The following is a 24,480-nucleotide window of genomic DNA, read 5'->3' as shown; positions in this document are numbered from 1 at the left end:
AACTCACGGACCGCGAGATCGTGACCTGGCTGAAGTCGGACGCTTAACCGACTGCGCCATCCAGGCGCCCCCATCATATTCTTAACTATGGTTTACTTGATAAATGATACCTATAGGAATTAATTTCTAAATTATTCGAAATTCACTTGTTCAGCTTTAGCTAATTTCAGGGCAATAAAATCTGAATTTTTATGGACTCACCATTCAGACTTTTAAAGATAATATTCATCATTATCCTCTTATAAAAAAACAAAATGTATTATCCCTTCTTTATAGTATCCAACTATAATGAAATGTCCAAATTTTATAATAAAATCTTGTGTTCTATAAGATATTCCTTAAAATTACTTTGAAAACATTATAAAGCAATTAATAAATTTTTTTCACATTAAAACATGATCATTTATATCCACTAGAACAGAGATCATTTGCTTTCCCCAACATAGATAGTATCTTTCCTTGAAAATCAACCACCTCTCACTTTCAACTCTTTCAGTAAAAGGACCTACCAAAGTTAAGGGCATTGAGAACTGCTGAGTATTCTAATGCTAAAGAAAATAAATGCTGTCTTTTATTTCCACTGGGTTGGCAGTAAATATTTTAGCCTTTGTAGAGAGTCTCTGTTGCAACTAATTCAAATCTGCCATCTGCAGTGTGAAAGCAGCCATAGTCAATAGGCAGAAGAGTGAACATGGCAGTGTTCCGATGGAATTTATTTTTATAAAAGCAGGTAATGGACCCATGTGTCCGCTATCATTTGCTGAACTTTAGTTTTGTCTGCTTCCCCTGAGTATGGTTCTCTCAAACTAAATATCTTTTGAGTATCTGCTACATGTGGAGCACCGGAGATTAAACATTGAACAGGAGGGACATGGTCCATGCCCACATGTAGAAGGAAAGCATACAAAATATGTAATCAAATTCCCACACTGTGACAAAATTTTCAGTGTAGCTAGCCAGCCCTTTACTTTCTTCCTAGTATTTAATCAGCAGAAGCTCATTTTTTTAATATAATTTGTTACGCTAACTGGATCTTATATTCTGAACTGTTTAAAGTAAAATATTCACTTCAGAGAATCAACGACTACTATGGTAAATTCAGGCAGAACCAGAGATTTTCCCACTAAAGTGAATTCTGCTTATAAAAGCATTTATTGGAATGTAACTTAATCTTCTTCATTTAAATAAAATACAATTCCTCCAACCTACCTCTTTCACCTTACCAGAATCAATAACAAAGACAACATCATTGACTGTGATGCTGGTTTCAGCAATATTGGTGGAAAGGATCTGCAAAATGGAATGTTATGTTACAGTTAATACGAAAACAGGACCAATAACTAATAAAATGGAGAAAAGAAGATTTTATAAAGCTTACAATTTTTCGAACACCAGCAGGCGGGTTTTTCAATACCTTCTTTTGATCAGATGTTTGCATATTTGAATGAAGCATAAAGACTTGATATCTGTTGACAATGAAAGGGAAAATACACTATGGTACCTATCTGTTACTTAAAGCAGCAAATATAAAGCCTTAGCTTTTACCTGTGTGTGTTATCAGCAAACCGCTTGTCATCAAACAGGATGCGATCCCGCAGTCCAACAATTTCATCATATCCAGGCAGGAAAATTAATATTGCTCCTTGGAGAAGAATAACGTTTTTAACAGTAAACCTCTGGTTTTAAAAACCAGAACCAATCAACAGAACCATCTATAATGAACTCTATCACGTGTTTTTATGTACTAATAAACTGTGATACTTATGATGTTTAAGAGATTATTTATGCAATACTGCCAATGGAATTACACAAAAATCTGTACACACAACATATTAATTTTGAAATCGAAGTATACACTGTTGTTCCAGTTATTTTGGACAGTAGTTATTTACCAGCATCGCAACCATGGCAGATATTGTATAGAAGGTGCATGATCAAATCCAAGTCTACTTTTTCATCATCAAAACTGTGATGATAAGCTTTCAGGAGCTCTCTGTCTTCTGCACTGAGGTCACTCCCATTTGTGTGTACCAGAGAACTTTCATCTAGATTTCCAAATTCCAGTGAAGCACTAGGAAAAAAAAGACAAAAACAACAACAACAACAAAAAAACCACAAACTCAATTTTCATCAAAAATAGTAATCCTTTAAGGCCAACAATTCCCATGATATCCTTCTTCAAATTTTAAATACACCCTAAAGAGGGTAAGAGATACTTAATGTCCCAGCTACAATTCATGTTTTGGTTTACAGTACATTATCCAAAGTAAAATTTGTCAGTAAGTGATTTTTGAAAACACAATCTGAAGACATTTCTCCAAAGACAATATACAAATGGCCAATAAACACACTGAAAAGATGTTCAACATCATTAGTCATCAGAGAAATGAAAATCAAAACCACAATGAATACCACTTCACACTCACTAGGAGGACTACAATAAAAAAAAGACAAGAAAGTAAGTGTGGAGAGAGGGTGTGAAGAAACTGTAACCATCATACATTGCTGGTGAGAGCATAAAATGGTGAAGCCACTGTGAAAAAGAATATGGAGGTTCCTCAAAATGTTAAACACAGTGTGACCACACATCCCAGCAATTCCACTTCCACTGCTAGGTATATAAACAAGGGAAATGAAAATACATGTCCATATAAATATGTGTACACAAATGTTCATACCAGAATTATTGGTAAGAGTCAAAAAGTGGAAACCCAAATGTTCATCAATTGATGAATGGTTAAACAAATCGTGATGTATCCACAGAGTAAGTTATTAGTCAGAAAAAGAACACCTGCTACAACATGGATGAACCTTGGAACACATTATGCTAATGAAAGAAGCCAATCACAAAAAGACCAAGTATGATACCATTCCACTTAGATTAAGTGTACAGAATAGACAAACCTACAGAAACAGAAAGTACACTAGGTGTCGAGAGCTGGAAGAGTTGCGTTTTTTGGGGGGAGACGGGTAATGAAAACGTTCTCAAAATTGATTGTGGTAATGACTGTGTAACATGGGTGAACTAACTCATGTGGTATGTAAACTTTACCATAATAAAACTTAAAAGACACAAATTTTCAATCATCATTTATATTTCAACAGGTTGTTCACTCTTATAAACAATAATACTCTGAAGAAAAGTCTATGTTAAAAAAACAAACAAACCACAATTCTACAGGTACCAGCTTAACATGACTGCTAACTTGGTAATTCTATTCTAAAAGCAGATTGATTTCGCTACTTTCCAAAAGCCCAGAATCAGCATAAATTAAATAATTGCTTGCTTCTTCATCCTCTATATAAAAATATAAACTATTGCCATCACTAATAACTATCAATAAGATTTCTAGGAAGTTCAGTTCAGCCCATTTCTCTTAAAGAGCTTAGCAGAAAATGAAGCCTGATCTCAATAGGGAAAATATTAAACTTAAAATTGTAGTATTTTAAATTTAAGATCCTTTTTCAAATACTCCAAGTTTTTTGGTTTTTTACTTCTTAACAGGTAAATGAGGAGAGGAGTATGTTCTTTGTTTAAAGCTCTAACTTCGGGGCGCCTGGGTGGCGCAGTCGGTTGGGCGTCCAACTTCAGCCAGGTCACGATCTCGCACTCCGTGAGTTCGAGCCCCGCGTCGGGCTCTGGGCTGATGGCTCAGAGCCTGGAGCCTGTTTCCGATTCTGTGTCTCCCTCTCTCTCTGCCCCTCCCCCGTTCATGCTCTGTCTCTCTCTGTCCCAAAAATAAATAAATGTTAAAATTTAAAAAAAAAAAAAAAAGCTCTAACTTCAAGGGAGCCTGGTTGGCTCAGTCAGTTGAACACCCAACTCTTGATTTCAGTTCGGGTCATGATGTCATGGTCGTGGGATGGAGCCCCATGTCGGGCTACATACTGGGTGTGGAACCTGCTTGAGATGCTCTCTCTCTTTCCCTTTGCCCCTCTCCACTAGCACTCTCAAAAAAAACCCACTAACTTTACATATCAATTATCAATAATCCAACACACATTTTATTAATGAATTGCATTTTAAATGTTTAAAATTGGTGATTGATAATGTCATGATCTGTGGACTAAAAAGAAAGCCCAGGTAGCCAGGATAATTAGAATATTATCCAGATAACTCCTGTACTTGGTAATGTATAGTGTCTACTGAGATACTTCCTAGCACCCTAAGAAGCATTCAAAGTGGAGCATTCAAAGTATTAGCACTAAAAGGACTGCAAGTTCTGGGTGCTATTAACTGAAATGACAACAAATCCTACCATTGCTAAGAACTTTGTCACTCTAAACATCATTAGCATTTAATTGAAATTAAAACGAAAAGACTAATTTCATACTTCAAACATACTTCATCTAATACCTGAGACTATATCTATAGAATTAAATACAAAAACCCAACTCATATAAAACATTTATATGTTCTTCAATAAAAGATATTTTGATATATTTTAACTTCAAATTCCATTTTTTTCACTTTTGATTCTTATAGGTTGAAGACCAATAGATGCTATCCACGTATTACTAAACATGTTTTCTTCAGGTACCTTTTCCTTTAATAAAACATCTTTCTCTTTTCTTAAGATATCTAATCTAAAATCTACACAATCTGGGGGCGCCTGGGTGGCTCAGTTGGTTAAGTGTCCGACTTCGGCTCAGGTTGTGATCTCGCAGTCCGTGAGTTCGAGCCCCGCGTCAGGCTCTGTGCTGACAACTCAGAGCCTGGAGCCTGTTTCAGATTCTGTGTCTCCCTCTCTCTTTGACCCTCCCCAGTTCATGCGCTGTCTCAGTCTCTGTCTCAAAAATAAATAAACATTAAAATCTACACAATCTGACCTAAATTTACCTAAAACCTTTAATTACCAAAATGAAGGCTTTCTTTCATAGGATTGTGAAAAGTATTGTCTGATTCTTCTTTTTTAAATCAAAGTAGAATCAGTTAAGGAGGATCAGTAGCACAGGAGGTAGACTGCAGTAATAGGATTAATTAGGTAGCTCCCATGAAGGTAAGATTTAAACAAAGATATGTGTTCTGTTCCTGTTTTATAACACATTGTTTCTCTTTCATGAATATTTTCTATTAGTTTTTGAAGTCTTCTTCTGGTCACTAACGCTTAGTCCCATCCAAGTTCCGGGTTTTTTGGTTGCTATTGTTGTCTGTTGGATTGTGGGTGCTTTTTCCCCTCAAAGATTCCCAGTGATCAATCCCCAACATTTTGTTCATCTTTAAAGACAATGAAAAAAAAAAAAAAAAACTCCATCTGCACAGGTGACAATTGCTGAGCGATGGTCATTTCACTGAAGGAATACCCAACCTTCTATAATTCTAATTCTTTTCCCTTGGCTTCGTCTGTTTTCCCAGGAAAGAATTCTCAAGTTTTCTGCTAAAGAACATAAGCTTCAAACAGGAAAAGGCAACAGGACAGCAGTGGAAGGGAGTGGATGGTACCTCAACTTTCAGTCTTTAGACTTTTCTGTTTGATGCCTCACTCCTACTCTCCCAATGTGCCTGGTACCTCCAAGTCCAACATGTCCGTGGCTTTATTTTTTAATATACTTCCCACTTCCTGCAAAGGTGGGGAAGTGGTATCACCTGGTGGGCGGGAGAAGGGAATCTGGAATTCTAAATGTTCCTCATAGAGAATTTCAATCAATTCTGGGATTTTGGGGGGTTTTTTGTTGTTGTGTTTTTTGTTTTTGTTTTGTTTTTGGCCTTTTCTTTCACTGTTATTCAGAAGTAGTTAAGTGAGGGGCGCCTAGGTGGCTCAGTCGGTTGAGTGTCCGACTTCAGCTCAGGTCATGATCTCACGGTTGACGAGTTTGAGTTCCGCGTCGACCTCTGTGCTAACAGCTCAGAGCCTGGAGCCTGCTTCAGATCTGTGTCTCCCTCTCTCTCTGCCCCTCCCTACTCACGCTCTGTCTCTCTCTCAAAAATAAACATTAAAAAAAAAAAAAAAATTCATTTAAAAAAAAAAAGAATTAGTTAAGTGAGCCTCTAAGAAGCTAAAATGAATCTGTTTCTCACTGGCACTTCCCTCTGTGGGCACTCAGGTTTCAGTTTTCTCAGCTCTGCCACGTCAACCAGCACCGATCCACTAGCCTTCTAGTACCCAAAAATTTACTAATTTCTTCGATCAGTTACTATGACCTCTTCCAATCTCTTTCACTTTATTAGCTTGAACTTTCCTTCTGTACCATTTCAACGAGGTTTTGTGAAAATGCAGATAAATTACGTGTGTTCTAGCTACCATGTTTAACTGGAAATCCTTCTGTTTTTCAAAATAAAATAAATTATTACAGCATAGTGGGTCTTACCAGCACCCTACAAAAAAATTTTTTTTCCTTAGAATTCCTTAGAATTCAAAAACCAACAGCAAAAAAAAAAAAAAAAAACCACAAAAGAAAATCTCTGAATGAGAGACTATAGCCTACAGCATCATACTGATTTTCACAGCTAAGCTTTTAAAAAAGAAGTTAGGGGACACCTGGGTGGCTCAGTCAGTTGAGCATCCAACTTCAGCTCAGGTCCTGGTCTTGCGGTTTGTGAGTTCAAGTCCCACATCAGGCTCTGTGCTAACAAACAGCTCAGAGCCTGGAGCCTGCTTCGGATTCTGTATCTCTCTCTCTCCCCCTCCCCTGCTCATGCTCTGCCTCTCTCTGTCTCTCAAAATGAATAAATGTTAAAAAAAAAATTTTTTTTTTAATAAAAAAGAAGTTAGGGTTAATTAAGCACAGAATAAAGTTTTACCTGTAAGATTCCAGAAGATCCACAATTTCAGTCTGTCCAAAGTGTTTAGCCCAATCTAAAGCCATCCTGCCAAAATTCAAAGATATCAAACTATTAGAAAAATGATGTTTTCAAAATTATAAAACTAGTCACATTATTCATTCACCCATTAGAGATGTTCCAGCAATTGTTATAGAACAGCTTTTAACATAAAGACAAACGTAAGAAATCAAAGACAGTATGTGTAGCTGGACCAAGACACACAAAGAACGGATGCAGTTTACAATTACCAGCCATTTGATGCTTTACTGTGCACGTTGGCTCCCATGCTAATTAACTGCTCTACTTGACTTGAAAAACCTCGTCCAGCAGCAACCATCAGAGCTGTTGCACTGGTTTCGCTATGCCTATAATCAACTAAAAACAGGAAAAGATAAATATAGGTTATATTTCCAAATTTTTTAAATCATTTTAATTTTTTTTAAGTTAAATGAAAGAAATAAATGACTGTCAGAAGAATTCACTTGGGACTTTGCACCTTAACCCCCTACATGGTAACAGTATTACATAACCTTAACTCAGATCATCCAAGGAGATGTCATTCATATGCTTTTAATATAAACACGATGGAGGAGGGGGGCCTGGGTGGCTCAGTCAGTTGAGCATCCAACTTTTGACTTCAGCTCAGGTCATGATCCCAGGGTCACAGGATTGAGCCCCATGTCAGGCTCCATGCTGAGTGCAGAGCCTGCTTGGGATTCTCTCTCCCTCGCCCTCTGTCCCTCTCCCCCACTCACACTCTCTCTAAAAAAATAATAAATAAATAAATAAACAAACAAACAAATAAATAAATAAAAATAAATGATGGAATAGGGACAATCATTTGGAAGGCAAGAGAAGGAAAGATAGTTGTTAAGCTGTCTTAAGCTCACCATGATAATTAAAACAGAAGAGGAAAACTAGTAACTTGCAGAACCCTTAAATAATTTTCCTAAGCCTGGATATGTCTTAATCATCAGATGACAAAATACAAAGAATTAAAAAGTTAATGTTCATCAGCAACTGGTAATGAATGCTTAAAAGTGCAAATGCAAAGTTCAAGACCATTTTTTGTTGTTCTTTCGTTTTGTTTTCATTCCACCATTCCAGGCTGTTACTTACTGAGATGTTTAATGGAAATAAAGCATTGGCAGAAAGTTTACAAACCATAAAATCCCTCCATGAGAAAAACAAAGTTCTATTGAGTTTAAGTTCTTTCCTAGAATATATGTCTCAAGGAATGCAATATATTAAAATTGCTTAGCACCAGTTTGCTTAAATTATAAAACTGGTAATTTCAAAAATAAAGAACCACTGGGGGGGGGGGGAACCTCTGCAGTAAAATTTAAGATAATTACAAATGGAAAACTTTAGATACCCACTTATTCTCATTGTTTAATACTCTACAACATGGTAACCATTATTAATACAAATCAATGGTTCTTAAGATGGGGAGGAGGACTCAGAAGAGAATTACCTCAAGCTTCTTATTTCTAAAAGCACAGATAGCCATGATTTACTCTAGATTCAGAGTCAGTAAGTCTGGGATGGCCAGGCACACGCATTTTTAAAAAGGTCTGAAAAGATTATGACCTATACTCACTGTAAGAGAATTACAGCTTCAACTGAATAGTCATTTGATAGCCCTGGAGAACAGAACCAAAATGTGTATATTTTTGAGCAGCAGGCACGAATAAGTATGTATTTTCAGCAGCAGGGTATTAATAAGTATCCAACAATTCCTTAGTACTCCTCTCTTCAAGAGGCAGAGCCTAATTCCATTCTCCTAGAGTAAGAGCGAGACTACGTAACTCACTCTAAAAGGTACCTACAGCTTCCTGCTTGCTTTTTCTCCTTCTCTTTTGATCACTCACTCTGAAAGAAGCCTAGGAAGAATAAGACAGCCAGCCCTATGAAGAGGTCCACATGGCAACGAACTGAAGCCTTATGCCAAAAGCAGAGATGACTGGAGGCCTCTTGCCAAGAGCCACCTCAGCGAGCCTCCTCGGAACGAGATGCTCCAGTTCCAGTGAAACCTTCAGATGACCAAACCCCTGACAGCAGCTTCACTACTGTTCTATGAGTCACTAGGAGCCAGAACCACTCAGTTTTGCCACTCTCAGATTCTTGATTCTCAGAAGCAGTGTGAGATAATAAATGTTTCAGGTTGCTAAGTTTAGGAATGATTTGTTATGCAACAATAGGTAACTAGGACAATAAGCATGACAAAGAATGCCTGCATCTTACTAATTACCAACTGCTTCCACAGGATCACATGGAGAAACTGACAACATTAAAAACAAACCTATGAAGCCCAGGGTCTCCTGGATTACATGAAGTATTTTCAACTCTGGTGCCAATTAAGGATTGAGATTTTAGAAGAAAAATAAAAAGACAGGAAGTCAATAACTGTTCAAAGAATTACTACAACATTTTAGTTTGCTTCACACAGCTTAAAATACTAGCATAGCGCACTCTAGAAAATGTCCAGTGACACTTTTATAAAGATGCAGGACCTGGATGCATAGGATGATGACATCCAAGTAATAGTATACACTAAAGAAATATCTAGGATGAAGGTCAAGAATAATACATTAATGTTTCATAAATATTTTAAGGCAACTTGCCTCAGAGTTCAAATTTTCCTAACTTTCAGGTAAGATGGCAAGGCATTTCTCTTTTGGAGAAAAAAAGATTGCCAGAAAACTGGAGATGAACAAATGTTCACATTTCCAAATACAAAAAGTTACTTTTCAAAATACAGACAATTTATTTTTTTAATGACTGATAAACTGGAAAAAAAAAAAAAGTAGATCAAACTAAATTTACAAAGATCTTCATTTCCTTCTTAAGAGGTCTGTTAGATTAGTACATTATGGAATTATAACCATTTGAACAACTACACCTAAATATTGACGTAAAGCCTCTTCTAGCATACATAGCACATGGTCATTGACCCAGGCCTTCTGAGCTAATAAACTGAGAAGGTTTATTAATACACTAGGTAACAATTAGAACTGGGTGGCAGGGGCGGGGGGGAGGGGGGTTGTTAACCAAAACCAATGGGCCAAATCTAATTATGAGATTTAAAAACTCAAAAAAAATAAAAATAAAAAAAATCAGAACAACATGTAAATGATAGGGGGCATTCATTTAACAAAATCCCATGTTAAAAAAAAAAAGAGAAGAACTAGAAGTTTTAAAGGTGATATGAATCACTAAGACAATGTGGTTGGCAACGAGCTATACTAACCATAGGCTGAATTGATGTAAGTAAAGAGTAAAGATTTTTAGGCTGATTGACCTACTGTACCTGAAGCTACTCACTAAGAGACAATAAGTATTTAAAGCTATGACTAGATGAGAACCACATAAGGAGTCCGTGTAAATTGAAGCAAGGCCTAAGGACTGAGGCTTGGGCCATTGCATATTTAGAGGTCAGGAAAAGGGAAGATTCTGCGAAGGAAACCAAGAAGTTCCAGCTGGAATAGGATAGGCTGATTGAAGGAAATGTTTCAAGAAAGGAGTGATCAATAATAATAATAATAACACTGAGAAGTTTAGTCGAGGGGATAAACCACTTGACATCTAAATCATTTCCAGTACTGACTCTCTGGCCTTTCATTCTGTCTTTTGCCTAGAAGGCTTGAGAGTTCTGAAACTCACCTCCGGTTACCAATAGTCACTAGAATCAACTAACAAAATCAGACTAGGTCATTATGAAAACGTATCACATGACATAAAGCATGTGCGTATGAATGAGTACTTGAGCTTATATAACTAACGGTATGTTAAAATTCTCCACTTACTAAATACAAAATCTAGAGCAAAGTTATCAATCTTTCTTTTCCTTCCTTTTTTGAAATCACAAATTTCAAAAAATCAAAGATATTCCCTTGGGAGGGAAGGAACATGTATTTATGGGTACAATATATATACAGAAATATGGGTACAATATATATACAGAAAAATACCTCTGCACTTAACTGCACATATATTCACAGACCCCCACATAGCTATTCTGAAGACAACTAGATTAAGAATCCCTGATTTAGGGGCACTTGGGTGGCTCAGTCGGTTAAGCGTCCAACTTCACCTCAGGTCATGATCTCACAGTTCATGAGTTCGAGTACCATGTCGGGCCCTACCCTGACAGCTCAGAGCCTGGAGCTTGCTTCAGATTCAGTGTCTCCCTCTCTCTCTGCCACTCCCACTCCCCCGCCCCACTCATGCTCTGTCTCTCTCTCTCTCAAAAATTAACATTAAAAAAAAAAAAAAGAATCCCTGATTTAACACAATATTTATTCTACTATGCTAATAAGATCTTGATTTGTCCATTTGAAATAAGTACTCCAAAAGAACAAATTATTGGTTGTGAACAACAAATGTAGTACATACATTCTGAATTAAACTACATTTCCACCATAAATAACTGTAAGAGTAAAAAAAAAATTTTTTAAGAAGTTATACATACCGCTAACATTTTCAGTTAAAATAAGGTGAAAGACCTGAGCGAAGGCATCGACATCTTTATGTAGCCATATGTCAGAAAGACAAGCATCCATTTCCTTTATTAACCATGGTTCAAGGCAATTCACATCTTTTTCTGTCTTTAAAAAACAAAACAAAAGCAGAGGTTATAAATTACCTGACAGCTTAAACTTTGCTTGCAAAGAATATGAGATGACACAATGGCCACAAGAACTACTAACCACATATAATAGCACAGGCTTTGACATAAAAGTTTCTCATCTGAACACACACACTCCACTTACAATATCGTATCTTGTTCTTACATTTACCTTTCATCTGAGAATGAGTTTGTAACCAAAGGAGCATGATTCAGTCAAAATATTACCTAAGTGTGTTTCTAGCAAAATGTTGCTAAATATACTTGTACACCAGTGGTTCTCTCTCCCAGCTGCACATCAGAGGGGCCAACACTGGTGTATTTCAACACTGATGCCAAGTTCATGAGAACCTCTGCTGGTGGAGGCAAGATTCCATAAGGGCTTTAAAATAAGTTCCTGAGGTGATGCTCATGTGCAACCAGTCTTAAGAAACACTGATTTAGGGGCGCCTGGGTGGCTCAGTCGGTTAAGCGGCTGACTTCGGCTCAGGTCGTGATCTCGCGGTCTGTGAGCTTGAGCCCCGCGTCGGGCTCTGTGCTGACAGCACAGAGCCTGGAGCCTGTTTTGGATTCTGTGTCTCCCTCTCTCTCTGACCTTCCCCTGTTCATGCTCTGTCTCTCTCTGTCTCAAAAATAAATAAACGTTAAAAAAAAATTAAAAAAAAAAAGAAACACTGATTTAATGGTCAAAAGGCTATTCACTGAACCAAATGCACCTGCATATGTACCTTCTCATGCTCAAAACAGTTAAATTCTTTTTCCAAAAAGTGCATAGGCCCAGCAATATTTTGCATCACACTAATCACCAGTGCCTTTTAAAGAATTCTAAACCAGAATTAAAGACCAGAAGGGACCTAGGAAATCAGCTAGTTCCAGTTTTCAACCTGGATTCAAACAGTTTCAATGGAACCCAAGGTAGCAGAAGCCCCATGTAGGGATGGGAGTGGACAGTAAAGACGAGCAGGCAGGGCTTCTACAAAATATTTCATTTGTAAAACATTCTGTGGCAAAATAGAAAAAAGAAAAGCAGAAGAAAAGAATAAACTGAGGGCTACAGCAGGTAACTGATTTTATAAAGTCACATAGCTGGTTGGTTGTAGAAACAACACCAGTATTGACTATGGGCTCTAATATCAAAAGTTTTTTCTCAATTTTCTCTTAACTGAACTTATCTTACATTGTTCTAATATCAAAAGTTTTTTCTCAATTTTCTCTTAACTGAATTTATCTTACATTGTTCAGCTCACAGGTTCTTAAACTTTTGAGATGATAGGGGCACCTGGGTAGCTCAGTGGGTTAAGCATCCAACTTTGCCTCAGGTCATGATCTTGTGGTTCATGGGTTCGAGCCCTGCACTGGGTTCTGTGCTGACAGCTCAGAGCTTGGAGCCTACTCTGGATTCTGTGTCTCCCTCTCTGTTTCTCCCCCACTCATGTTCTGCCTCTTTCAAAATTAATAAACATAAAAAAAATTTTAATAAAAAAAACTTTTGAGATGATAAAATATCAGGCAATGATAACATATATCCATAATATCTTTATTGTCTTCAAAAAAATCAGAGAAAATATTGAAATAATTTAAATTCATATAAAACAATAAAAAATGTTGCATTATTTGCCAAAAAAAGTGTGTTAGAAAGTTTTTCTGAAAAATGTGTTGTAGCCTAAGATAAACTAAGAGAATTACACTGTAATAATTCAGTAACATAATCTCATAAGATGTTCTTTAAACTACACAATTTCCACTCAAAATATCAGTGTGAAATCAACAAGGTCTTACCAACTGGCTGAAGACAGCATCACCACCATCATCCAACAAATCATACTCTTCAGTCACATTCGGAACAGTTCTCTGCCTCTGAGATTCAGGCTTGAATGTATTCTCTTGAGCCGAATACCATTCTGTAAGAGTAGTTTGTTGCTTCTCTTCTAAATTAGTAACAACAACAACAAAAAAAAAGTACACAAATGCTTCACGTTGGGGAATATATTGTGCTTTTAAAAATTAAGTGAATCTGAAAATACTTCAAAGTTGGCTTTATTTTTTCAAAATACATTAATGAGAAACATCCAGTAATGTTTATGCTTAAATACATCATCTATTCCACGTTATTGGTGAGAAGTTTACTTCTAAGTCAGTCCAAATTTCAAGAAAACTATTTGAGCCATACTATAAATATTGCTTAAAACAATGACTAATATTCATACAGCACTTTGTAGAAAAACCATTCATTGAACTTCTATCACCATGCCAGTTGTTTGAGGTACAAGTGATCTACAATTTTTACCTTCAAAAGCTTAGAGATCTACTAGTTTTATGATCTACATATGAAATAGGAATTGCTAATTCCCACTGCTTTTATTCAAGTGGAGAATCCAAAGAACTTAAGATACTTGTCCAAGGTCACACAGACTAAACAAAGGAAGCAAAGCTTGAAGCCAAATCTCATATTGCGAATAATGAAGTTAAAAGTAAGCAAGAAGAAGGGCGCCTGGGTGGCTCAGTAGGTTAAGTGTCCGACTTCGGCTCAGGTCATGATCTCAGTTAGTGAGTTCAAGCCCCACGTCAGGCTCTGTGCTGACAGAGTGGAGCCTGGAGCCCACTTCAGATTCTGTGTCTCCCTCTCTCTCTCTGCCCCTCCCCTGCTCATGCTCTCTCTCTCTCAAAAATAAACATTTAAAAAAATCGGAAAAAAAAAGCAACCAAGAAGAACCTCACCCTAACTCCAAAGCTGAGATATACTGTAAGTCGTGATTAAGAGATGTATTAAAAGGGGCGCCTGGGTGGCGCAGTCGGTTAAGCGTCCGACTTCAGCCAGGTCACGATCTCGCGGTCCGTGAGTTCGAGCCCCGCGTCAGGCTCCGGGCTGATGGCTCGGAGCCTGGAGCCTGTTTCCGATTCTGTGTCTCCCTCTCTCTCTGCCCCTCCCCCGTTCATGCTCTGTCTCTCTCTGTCCCAAAAATAAATAAAAAACGTTGAAAAAAAAAATAAGACTTTAAAGAGATGTATTAATGGGCAAATAACGCTAAGTTGTAAGCACAGACGCAATTCATAACGAAATCAAGATTTGAAAACTTGGCATTTGTATCACAGATGAACCTGTTACTACTCACATGCCACTCCCTTCAATGCCTCCTGCCTACTCCCCATCCGGGTCCTGTGCAATGTGCTGTGGCGGGTCGCATTCTTACCGTATGCGGCATGTCAAACACTCGGCAGCACATAGTCTTCGGCCTCCTTAAAACAGTGGCTGCATCTCTGGATACAGACACACTCACCCTCCTCCACCCCCAGCATCCACTTTCAATTCCTCTCTATAGATGATAATTTATGGACATAAACCACCACGTAGCAGGTACACTTGGGACCAAACTCTAATATGATTTTATACAATTACGTGCAAGGGAAAAATACTTTCAAGTGTCCTTGTACCTCCACAAGACCAAAAAGTTAGTACTAGAAGTACTTTTGTTTTAAATTTGTTTGATAAAAAGCTTACCTCGTTGTTTTTCCTTTTTGTATTTTAACATTTCTTTGTTTGTGTATCCAGTAGTTCTTAAGATATCTTCCAGAAACATTTCTTTTACTTCAAAAGGTCTTCCCTGTACTAAATAATAGGAATACTTTAAAGACTCAGTTTGCATCACAGAGACGATGCACATAAAAACATGAGAATCCTGAGTTAATGAACTGGAGTATAAAAATCCAAAAGCAATTCCAAAGGTCAAGTGATCCCCATGATATTGTCATGTCATTATATTTAAATATAATTCTGATTTTCATTTTACAGAACTGCTCATTTGCTTGTCTTTTCTAGGGTTTACTATCTACTTATCCTGTGTCTGTCATCATGGCAGACCCCAGGAATACAAATCATAAGCAGAAACACAGCTGCCTCCTACTCTCTTGAAGCTTACACGCTAGAAAGGGAGACAGACATTAATCCAATAATCCAGAATATAAATGTGAAAACAGAGTTGTAATAAATCCTCTCAGAGAAAAGCACAGGATACCATCACATAATAGGGGATTTGAATGAGTCAAGAAAATCATCCTCTCAGAGAAGATGAGGACCAAGAGAAGGAGTAAATGAAATACTAACCTGTATGCAGAAGAAATATACAATGAAGAAAACAAAAGCACATGCCAAAGATCCTATGATGGGAAAGAGTATGATGTCTTCAAGAAACTAATTGGCGAAGCTAACTGGAACATGGTGGGAGATGGGGAGTAAAGAGGGGTTGTAGTTTGAGATGAGGCAGGAGAAACAGGTGAGACTTATTAAGGATTTAGGTCTTCATCCTGAGGTAATGGTTATCCAAAGTTTAAGCTCAGCAGAGTGCTCAACATCCTCAGAATTCCAGGTCAGAAAAGACCACTCTGGCTGCAGTAGATAACACGGATTTAGAAGAGAGCAGAGGAGAAGCACCTGGATGGCTCAGGTGGTTAAGCATCGGACTTTGGCTCAGGTCATGATCTCATGGTTCGTGGGTTCAAGCCCCACATCAGGCTCTGTGCTGGCAGCTCAGAGCCCGGAGCCTGCTTTGGATTCTGTGTCTTCCTCTCTCTCTGCCCCTCCCCTGCTTATGTTCTCTCTCTCTGTCTCTATCTCTCTCTCTCTCTCTCTCTCTCTCTCAAAAATAAACAAATATTAAGGGGCACCTGGGTGGCTCAGTCAGTTGAGCGTCTGACTTTGGCTCAGGTCATGATCTCACAGCTCATGAATTCGAGCCCCACGTCAGGCTCTGCTGACAGCTCGGAGCCTGGAGCCTGCTTCAGATTCTGTGTCTCCCTCTCTCTCTGCCCCTAACCCACTCACATTCTGTCTCTGTCCCTCTCAAAAATAAATAAACATTAAAAAATTTTTTAAATAAAATAAATAAAAGAGAGCAGAGGAATGGGGGTGCCTGGTTGGCTCAGCTGGTTAGGCATCCAACTCTTGATTTTGGCTCAGGTCAATTATGACATCAAGCCCTGCATCTACGCTGACAGCATGGAGTGTGCTTGGTATTCTCTCTCTTCTCTCTCTGCCTTTCTCCCACTCTTTCTTGTGTGCATGCGTGCACTCTCTAGATAGATAGATAGATAGATAGATAGATAGATAGATAAGAGAGCAGAGGGGATGGAAGAGACCAGGTTATCATCTGATAATTCAAGTAAAAGAGAACAATATTTGAATAAAACTGGTGATGATAAAAATGGACAAGAGACAGACTCCAGAGATAGGAAGCAAAATACACAAAACTCAGCATTAAATTGGATATGAAGGAATGATATGAAGGGTCAACCATGTTTCTTAGATGTCTGGCGCACAAAACCGGATAGATGATGAGGTCAATCTCAAAGGTAACAAGCAAAGCTAAAAGCAACAGACTGGCTGGTGGGAGCTGGGGTTTGGTTTTAGACATGTCAAATGTGAGGTGACAAAACGAGCTTTCAACTAGCAGATGTATAAGTTTTGTAAGAAAGACTGGTTTGTGATGTAGGTGATTAGCTTGATGGTATGATTAACTAAAACGGACAACACAGATTTTTTTTTTAATTTTTTTTTTAACATTTATTTATTTTTGAGACAGGGAGAGACAGCATGAACGGGGGAGGGTCAGAGAGAGAGAGAGACACAGAATCTGAAACAGGCTCCAGGCTCTGAGCTGTCAGCACAGAGCCTGACGCGGGGCTCGAACTCACGGACCGCGAGATCATGACCTGAGCCGAAGTCGGATGCTTAACCAACTGAGCCACCCAAGCGCTCCAACACAGATTTTTGTAGAAGAGATTAAATATTTAGGTTGGGACATATTAGAAATGAGCTGCTTATAAGACATCAAAGCCCAAAGCTCTGGAGAACAGTTTGAATTAGAAACAAAGATTCAGGGAGCCCCCGGCTGGCTCAGTTGGTAGAGCATGGGACTCTTGATCTCAGGGGGTCATGAGTTCAAGCCCCACTCTGGGCATAAAGCTTACTTAAAGAAAATGTTCAAAATAAACAAAAAATAAACAGAAACAAAGATTCAGGGTCCATGAGTATAAAAAGAAAGTAGAAGCCACAGGCATGAATGAGAGCTTCCAGGGAAACTACCTGTGCATCTCTAGTACCTAGTAGAGTACAGCACAGACCAGGAAAGAAGAGGAAAACAAAGGAAGGAAGAAGGAAGGGAAGATGAATGAGAAAGAAGGAAAAAAAAAAAAAGGATCAAGGGAATAATCCCAAAGAATACCAATATATAAGCACCATGCAAAAGAGAAGCCCACCAAGGAGACCATGAGGGTACAAGTGCTAATGCAGAATTAGGAGACAGTGTTGTCAAATAAATTCTGGGATGTGAGCATTTCACATACAAAAAAGAGGGGCCAACCATGAGAAATATGGAAAATTTAAGTAAGATTTTTGTGTAAAATTTAAATAGTAGGCTTGGCAATTATATCAGTATCAAAACAATACTGGTAACAATACATGAGTGAACAGCCCCATACACTACAGAAATATAAATCATCTCAGCTCTTTGAAAGAGTAAAATGGCAAAAGCTGTCAAAATTAAAAACAGATACACTCTTTTACTCAACAATTGTACTTTCAGGAATCTATCCCTAGAAATAAGAGCACCAGTATATAAGGATATACATACAGGATGTTTATTATAACACTGTTTATGGAGGGGGGATGAGCAGAGTCTAGAACCAATCTGAGTGTTCAAAAATAAATGGTTAAATAAATCATGATACATTCATATTATGAAATATTAAAATAGCTGCTTAGGGGCTCCTGGGTGGTTCAGTCGGTTAAGCGTCTGACTCTTGGTTTCAGCTCAAGTCATGACCTCACGGTTTGTAAGTTCGAGCCCTGCATCATGCTCTGTGCTGACAGCATGGAGCCTGCTGGGGATCCTCTGTCTCCCTCAACCCCTACACCTCCCCTGCTCACTCGCTCTCTCAAAATAAATAAACGTTTTTTTTAAATAAAAAAATCATATTAAAAAAAAAGTACACAGGAAGTAAACACAGGAGTGTAGACTGCTCTTTTCAAGGAGTCTAGCAATAAAGGGGAAGCTGTAGGACAGAATTGAAGGAGGATACAGGACCACAATAAAGCACATTTCCTTTTAAGAATGAAAAACTGTCTCACAACACAATATCAACGAGTATAGGTGGAAAAGGAGAGGATGGAAATATATACAGATGAATGATTAGGAGGCAGGTCTCAGAGAAAACAGAAATGGATGCACTCTACTTCAGAACATTCCCCAATTCCTATTACAATAAATATAATCATGCCAAAAGTATACTTTCATTAAAATCCTAGAAGAAATCTGACAATTTAACTTACTATAGATCACTGGACAACTTCCAAAATATCTTATAAAAAGATTTACATCCAAGGCGGCACTAGAAAGAATAAGTTTCAAAGTTGGGTGCTTTTGCAACAGATCTCTTAACTTTGTAAGTAAAAAATCACTAAATCGATCCCTTTCATGTACTTCGTCCTGCAGTAAACAAAAAATAAAACCATGGAATAGTTAAAACATTATGGATGACTAAGCCTTTAAAATTATGGGGCTGCTGGGTTTTATAGTAATTCAAATTAAATGTGAACAAGGCCGATTGGTACTCGTGAAAGTGTTGTATTATGGACAATTCAGAAATAATCAGACATTAACAACCAACTGAAACAAAGCACTGCCTCTTAACATAATATAAAAGACATACAAACTACAACAAATTCAGAATTAGTGGAGTCTAATTTAACATACTTTTGATAAATATACAATCTACTTAAACATGCTTCAATTAGCATCAGGGTACAGGTGCGCCCTTTGGTTTGAATGAACAAAACTAATAAGTTTTCTAAAGCTGCTTATTGCAAGCTTCTAAAACTTAATCTAATTGTTTTCTGACACAAACTGGATAAAAGCTTACAACTTTTTAATAAGGTGGTAATTCATCTACTTCATCAACAGCTACTTAATTTAGCAGCTTAACTATGAAGTTAAAGGACTATAAAGCGAGGACTGGGAAATACGTATTAGCCAAAGGTGGAATCAGATGACTAAGCAGAGAGAGAAAAAAAAGAAAATTTTCACCCCATTCTGAGGAACGCTAAGTAGTTGTATCATTTTCACATATAAAAAGCACTTTTTGAAAATCTACCTATACATTTAATTTGCCCTCATAAAACCTAATGGTAAGAATTCTTTACTTAATACAAGTAAAATTTATTTCTAATAATTACAGGCAATAAAAAGTAACTTCATTATAATAACTGTTCAAAAAAAAACTGGCTTTCACCCCTATTCTATTCTAAAAATATAATTAATTACATATTCAAATTCTTAAGCAATCTGAGCTGTATACGGCAAAACTCAGCAATATTCTTACCACAATAACATGTGTCACAGTCGACAATGTACTATCTCCCGCCATCAATGTACGAAGCAATACCCCATTAGTGCAAAATGTCAGAAGTGTCTTTGGAGAAACCCTTTTTAAAAAAAAAAACAAAAATAAAGCACACAATTACAACTCATAAATGTAATTAAAACATGGTTACATTAAATGCTAATCTCATATGTAAGTTTTATAAATGTTAAAGTTACTAATATAGCATAGCAGTTTGTATGCTTTATTAGCCAAGTTATTGAAATATGTATTTTATACCTGACGAACTCACAAAATTTTTATTACTAACAGCCTTTTATTAATTATTTTAAGAAACCATTAAATAGATTTTTTTTTTTAAAAAACCTTAAGGAGGCAAAATAACTTGTATTCGATCATAAATCCCCCTATGAAATGGGATTTTTATCCATGGCCCAAACTCTTTCTTCAACTATGTATTCAAAACCTTATGAAGTTCAGACATGACCTCAACATCCTATCAAAGACTTACTTGGAGCAAAATGATCATCTAACTTTTCGACTAACATAGTCCCTATTTAATGACATATAAACATTAATCTTTTCTAAGAATGCTAGGCTACAGGAGAACCATGGTTACCTGCTTTCTAATCGGATCTGATATCCAATCGTTTGACCAATCCTTTCTCTTCTCTCTGCAGCAACTCTTTCAGCCACAGCAATAGCTGCTAACCTTCTTGGCTGGGTACAAAATATACGGCAGGGGATACCATTTTTAAAGCAATCATCTAAAAGGAACTGAGGAATCTGAAATGAAAGTTTTAAAGTACTATAAAATGACATGACTATATACCCAGAAAGTCCAAGTCAATCACAACTGAAAAACTACTAGAATTAGAAAAGTTTGGTAACGTGTCCAAATAATCATAAAATCAACAACTTTTATGTAACTCTTAACAATCAGCTAGAAAATATAATTTTCAAAGATCTGATTCACAAGAGAAACTAAAATGAAAATACTAAAAACAAATTCATACAGGGGCACTCAGTTGGTTAAGCATCTGACTCTTGGTTTCAGTTCAGGTCATGATCTCACAGTACCTGGGATCGAGCCCCACCTCAGGCTCTTGTGCTGACAGCAAGGCGCCTGCTTGGGATTCTATCTCTATCTCTGCCTCTCCCCTGCTCACTCTCTCAAATAAATAAATAAACTTTAAAAAAAATTTTGTAAAAAAACCAAATTCACAGAGAAATAAGGCTTGCACAAAAACAAATTCCACAAATATAAAATACAACTAAAAAACACTAACTGAATAAATAGGACACAATCTTGAATAGAAATAATCAATACTTCAAAAATGTCAATTCTATCCAAATTATTCTATAAAGTCAATGAAACAACAATCAAAATTCCACTGGAATTTTTTTAAATAGTGAAAAGCATAAAGAAAACAAAAATAGCCTAATACTGGGATGTACATGTCAGAAGGACTTAAAAAGTAAGTCTTTCTTACCGTACCACTACCAGTATTCTCCAAAAAAGTAACTACTATTGGGGCGCCTGGGTGGTTCAGTCAGTTAAGCATCTGACTTTGGCTCCGGTCATGATCTCACATTTCGTAAGTTCAAGTCCCACATCAGGCTCTGTACTGACAACTCAGAGCCTGAAGCCTACTTCAGATTCTGTGTCTCCCTCTCTCTCTGCCCCTTCCCCACTCACGTTCTCTCTCTGCCTCCCTCTCTCTCTTTCAAAAATAACTATTTTTAAAAAATAACTACTACTTCTTATGAACTGTTTCAGGGAAAAAGTGTTTACACAATTTAGAATATTTGTGTATATTAACAGGCTTTTATTCACACAAAGCGATTACCGTACTTAATGTTTATAAAATTTGCAGATTTCACTTAATACTCAGATCTACCTAATCCATTCTAATAGCTGAATATTCCATCCTAGGGATGTGCTATAATTTAACAAATATCATGTTAAATAATTTCTAGTTTTTTTAAGTTACTGATATTACTGCTTGCTATTATAAAAACTGCTGCAGTGAATATCTATCTTCACAAACTTTTATAAAGATATATATGCAGGGGCACCTAGATGGCAAAGTCGGTTAAGCGTCCAACTTTGGCTAAGGTCATGATCTCATGATTTGTGGCTCAAGCTCCACACTGGGCTCTGTGCTGACAGTTCAGAGCCTGGAGCCTGCTTTGGATTCTGTGTCTGTCTGTCTGTCTCTCTCTCTCTATCTCTCTGCCCCTCCCCTGCTCGTGATCTCTCTCTCTCTCAAAAATGAATATTAAAAAAAAAAGGTGTGTGTGTGTGTGTGTGTGCGCACACACACACACACACACACACACACACAGGTCAGATGAAAGAGCATGTAAATGTTTTAAGGTGGGTTTTGTTTGTTTGTTTGTTTTAGAGAGAGCAGGGGAGAGGGGCAGAGGGAGAGAGAGAGAGAGAGACCCAAGCTGACTCCATGCTCAGCACAGAGCCCAACACAGGGCTAGATCCCATGACCCCAGGATTATTACCTGAGCTGAAATCAAGAGTCAGATACTAAACCAACTGAGCCACCCAGCCACCCCAAGAGTATGTAAATTTAAATTGGAGAGAAGTATTATCAAATCGCTCTCCAAAACAATTTATACCCTGCCCATAAAGCAGAAGATGCTGCTTTCCCAACACCTATGCAAATATGTATCGTTAATGTTTTAGTTTCTGCCCCTCTGATAGTTGAAAAATATAATCATTGTTTTGATTTCATTTAACTGTAAGTGAGAGAGAGAGCATCATTCCATGCATGTTTCAGCCTCTAGGATTTTTTTAAACTTGACTAGTTTATACAGAAGCATAAATGAACACAAATAGGAAATATTTAAGGAAATAATTTTCTCTTAGGAAATATTTAAGAAGAGAAGATAATAAACTGGAATATTATGCTACATACTGTAAAACGACAAAAAGCAAAAAAGAGGGATCCTGGTGCAAAAATAATTAAAGACAGATAACAAAAATTCCAGAAATAGACCCAAGTACTATAGAAACTTCGTTTGATCAAAAGTGCTACCTTAAGTGAGGGGGGAAAAGATAATTAAATAAAAATTATATCGGAACAACTAGATATTAACATGAACAAAACAGTAAGATGGATTCCTACCTGACATGATATTATAAATTCCAGATGGATTTTTAAGACTATAAATACAAAAATACTAGAATAAAGTATTTATAGGAAAATGTTTTTTAATCTTGGGATAGGAAATGCCTTTCTCAGCATGGCTCAAAGCCCTAAAAAAAAGATTGACAGATGTGACTAAATAAATAATTAGTAAAGCTAATACACAAGATACCATAAAGTAAAGCTACAGAGCAAACAAAAAACTGAGAGAAATCATTTTTAGGATATCTAACAGATAACAGGCATGTAGGCATAATATTTAAAACACCACTAAATACTTTTCTGGTTATAAACACGGTCTTCTCTACCTCAGCTGAAAACCCAGACTCAGGAGGCCTCAATCCCTGCCTCCCTATTCCCAGAAAAGCCAAAGCTAACTATGTAGGAGGCTTTTTCAGAGGAGAAGATGACTTTGTCTTCCCAGAAGATAAACCCTCTACTTTCCTTTATGAGGCAGATAGCAACCCCAAACCACAGACAGGTTGGGACCTGCGCAGGCCTCAATGTCTACAGTCAACTTTATATTAACGTTTGGTATTATTAATATTGCTGTTAGTTTAACTCCTATGCACAAAACACTGACAGGCACTTTATAGACCTCTCTAAAAGTCATGGTGAACGGGAGCAAGTATTAGCTCCATTTTACAAATGAGGGCTCCCGCTCACAGAGGTTAACAAGACTAGCCCAGTCCATATTCCTTTCATGAGGCCAAACCACATCCCCGCTTCTATTTAAATGGAGGCCCAAGGTGCTAGTTTAAAAATATTTTAAAACATTTCCTTTCTACCAATTCTCAAAACATACTCCCAGTAACAATTTATTTTTGAAATAAACATTAAAGTACCCAAAAGGGGTTGTTTTTGTTAAAATACATGTAGTATAAATTTGTTATAAAACTGCCATGTGGAAAAAAATATTTTTTCTTCCATAAACAACAAAGAAGAAACCAACCTGTGTAGTCTTTCCAGACCCAGTTTCTCCTACGATCAAAACTACTTTATTTTCTTTAATTATTTTAACAATTTCTTCTTGTTTCTCAAACACTGGCAGAGACTGCCTGAAAGAATCAAATTCAGATTCTCCTCTTTTCACTGGAATCTGAGGTATGCCATTGTTGAGTCGCCCACTCGTTTTGCTCATTTCCCGGTTTTCTTTGAAAATGAACAAAAAACAAAAACATTTATGATCAACATTTTTTAAAAAGCATTACACACAAAGATAAGTAATTTCTCTCTTCAGTCTGTATGAAGTTAGCAAGCAATAGCTTAGTGTTGTACTCTATGCTTAATATTCTTTAAAAAATAAGTTATAAATTTCAGTAGTAATTAGAAAGCAAATTTCTAAAAGTATTTCTCATGCATAACATTTACAAACAAAAATCAATCACTCCATACCCACTAAAAATAAAACATGATTCTGATATCCTAAAACAGTTTTCAGGGTTGCTTCTATCAATAATTACACACAAAAAATTAAAATTTTGTAAGTAGGTAACAATGTGCATTATTTATAAAGTCTGTTATGTACAATATGAAAACACGTTATGAAA

At 37.0% G+C, this 24,480-nt stretch overlaps 1 protein-coding gene across 5 annotated transcripts in view; it reads right to left on the bottom strand.

Moving 5' to 3' along the window:
- The window catches only part of YTHDC2 (YTH N6-methyladenosine RNA binding protein C2), a 95,976-nt gene that overhangs the window by 61,201 nt on the left and 10,295 nt on the right, over positions 1-24,480 (bottom strand). For all 5 annotated transcript variants that reach the window (XR_007461636.1, XR_007461637.1, XR_007461638.1 and 2 more), the window contains 13 exons: positions 23,883-24,082; positions 20,383-20,549; positions 19,764-19,866; positions 18,715-18,871; positions 14,890-14,997; positions 13,170-13,318; positions 11,235-11,370; positions 7,012-7,138; positions 6,743-6,808; positions 1,893-2,071; positions 1,546-1,642; positions 1,379-1,466; positions 1,210-1,290 (listed from right to left, as the gene is read on the bottom strand). Coding sequence is in view for 1 of the 5 variants with exons in the window: in XM_049649042.1 (XP_049504999.1) it covers positions 1,210-1,290; positions 1,379-1,466; positions 1,546-1,642; positions 1,893-2,071; positions 6,743-6,808; positions 7,012-7,138; positions 11,235-11,370; positions 13,170-13,318; positions 14,890-14,997; positions 18,715-18,871; positions 19,764-19,866; positions 20,383-20,549; positions 23,883-24,082 (1,658 nt within the window). In the remaining 4 variants the exon portion in view is untranslated. The remainder of the gene's footprint in view (positions 1-1,209; positions 1,291-1,378; positions 1,467-1,545; positions 1,643-1,892; positions 2,072-6,742; positions 6,809-7,011; positions 7,139-11,234; positions 11,371-13,169; positions 13,319-14,889; positions 14,998-18,714; positions 18,872-19,763; positions 19,867-20,382; positions 20,550-23,882; positions 24,083-24,480) is intronic.

The sequence above is a fragment of the Panthera uncia genome (genome assembly GCF_023721935.1).
Source record: "Panthera uncia isolate 11264 chromosome A1 unlocalized genomic scaffold, Puncia_PCG_1.0 HiC_scaffold_17, whole genome shotgun sequence".
Taxonomy (NCBI): Eukaryota; Metazoa; Chordata; class Mammalia; order Carnivora; family Felidae; genus Panthera; species Panthera uncia.
The sequence above is the reverse complement of the archived record's forward strand: the minus strand, read 5'-3'. Positions and strand labels throughout refer to the sequence as shown.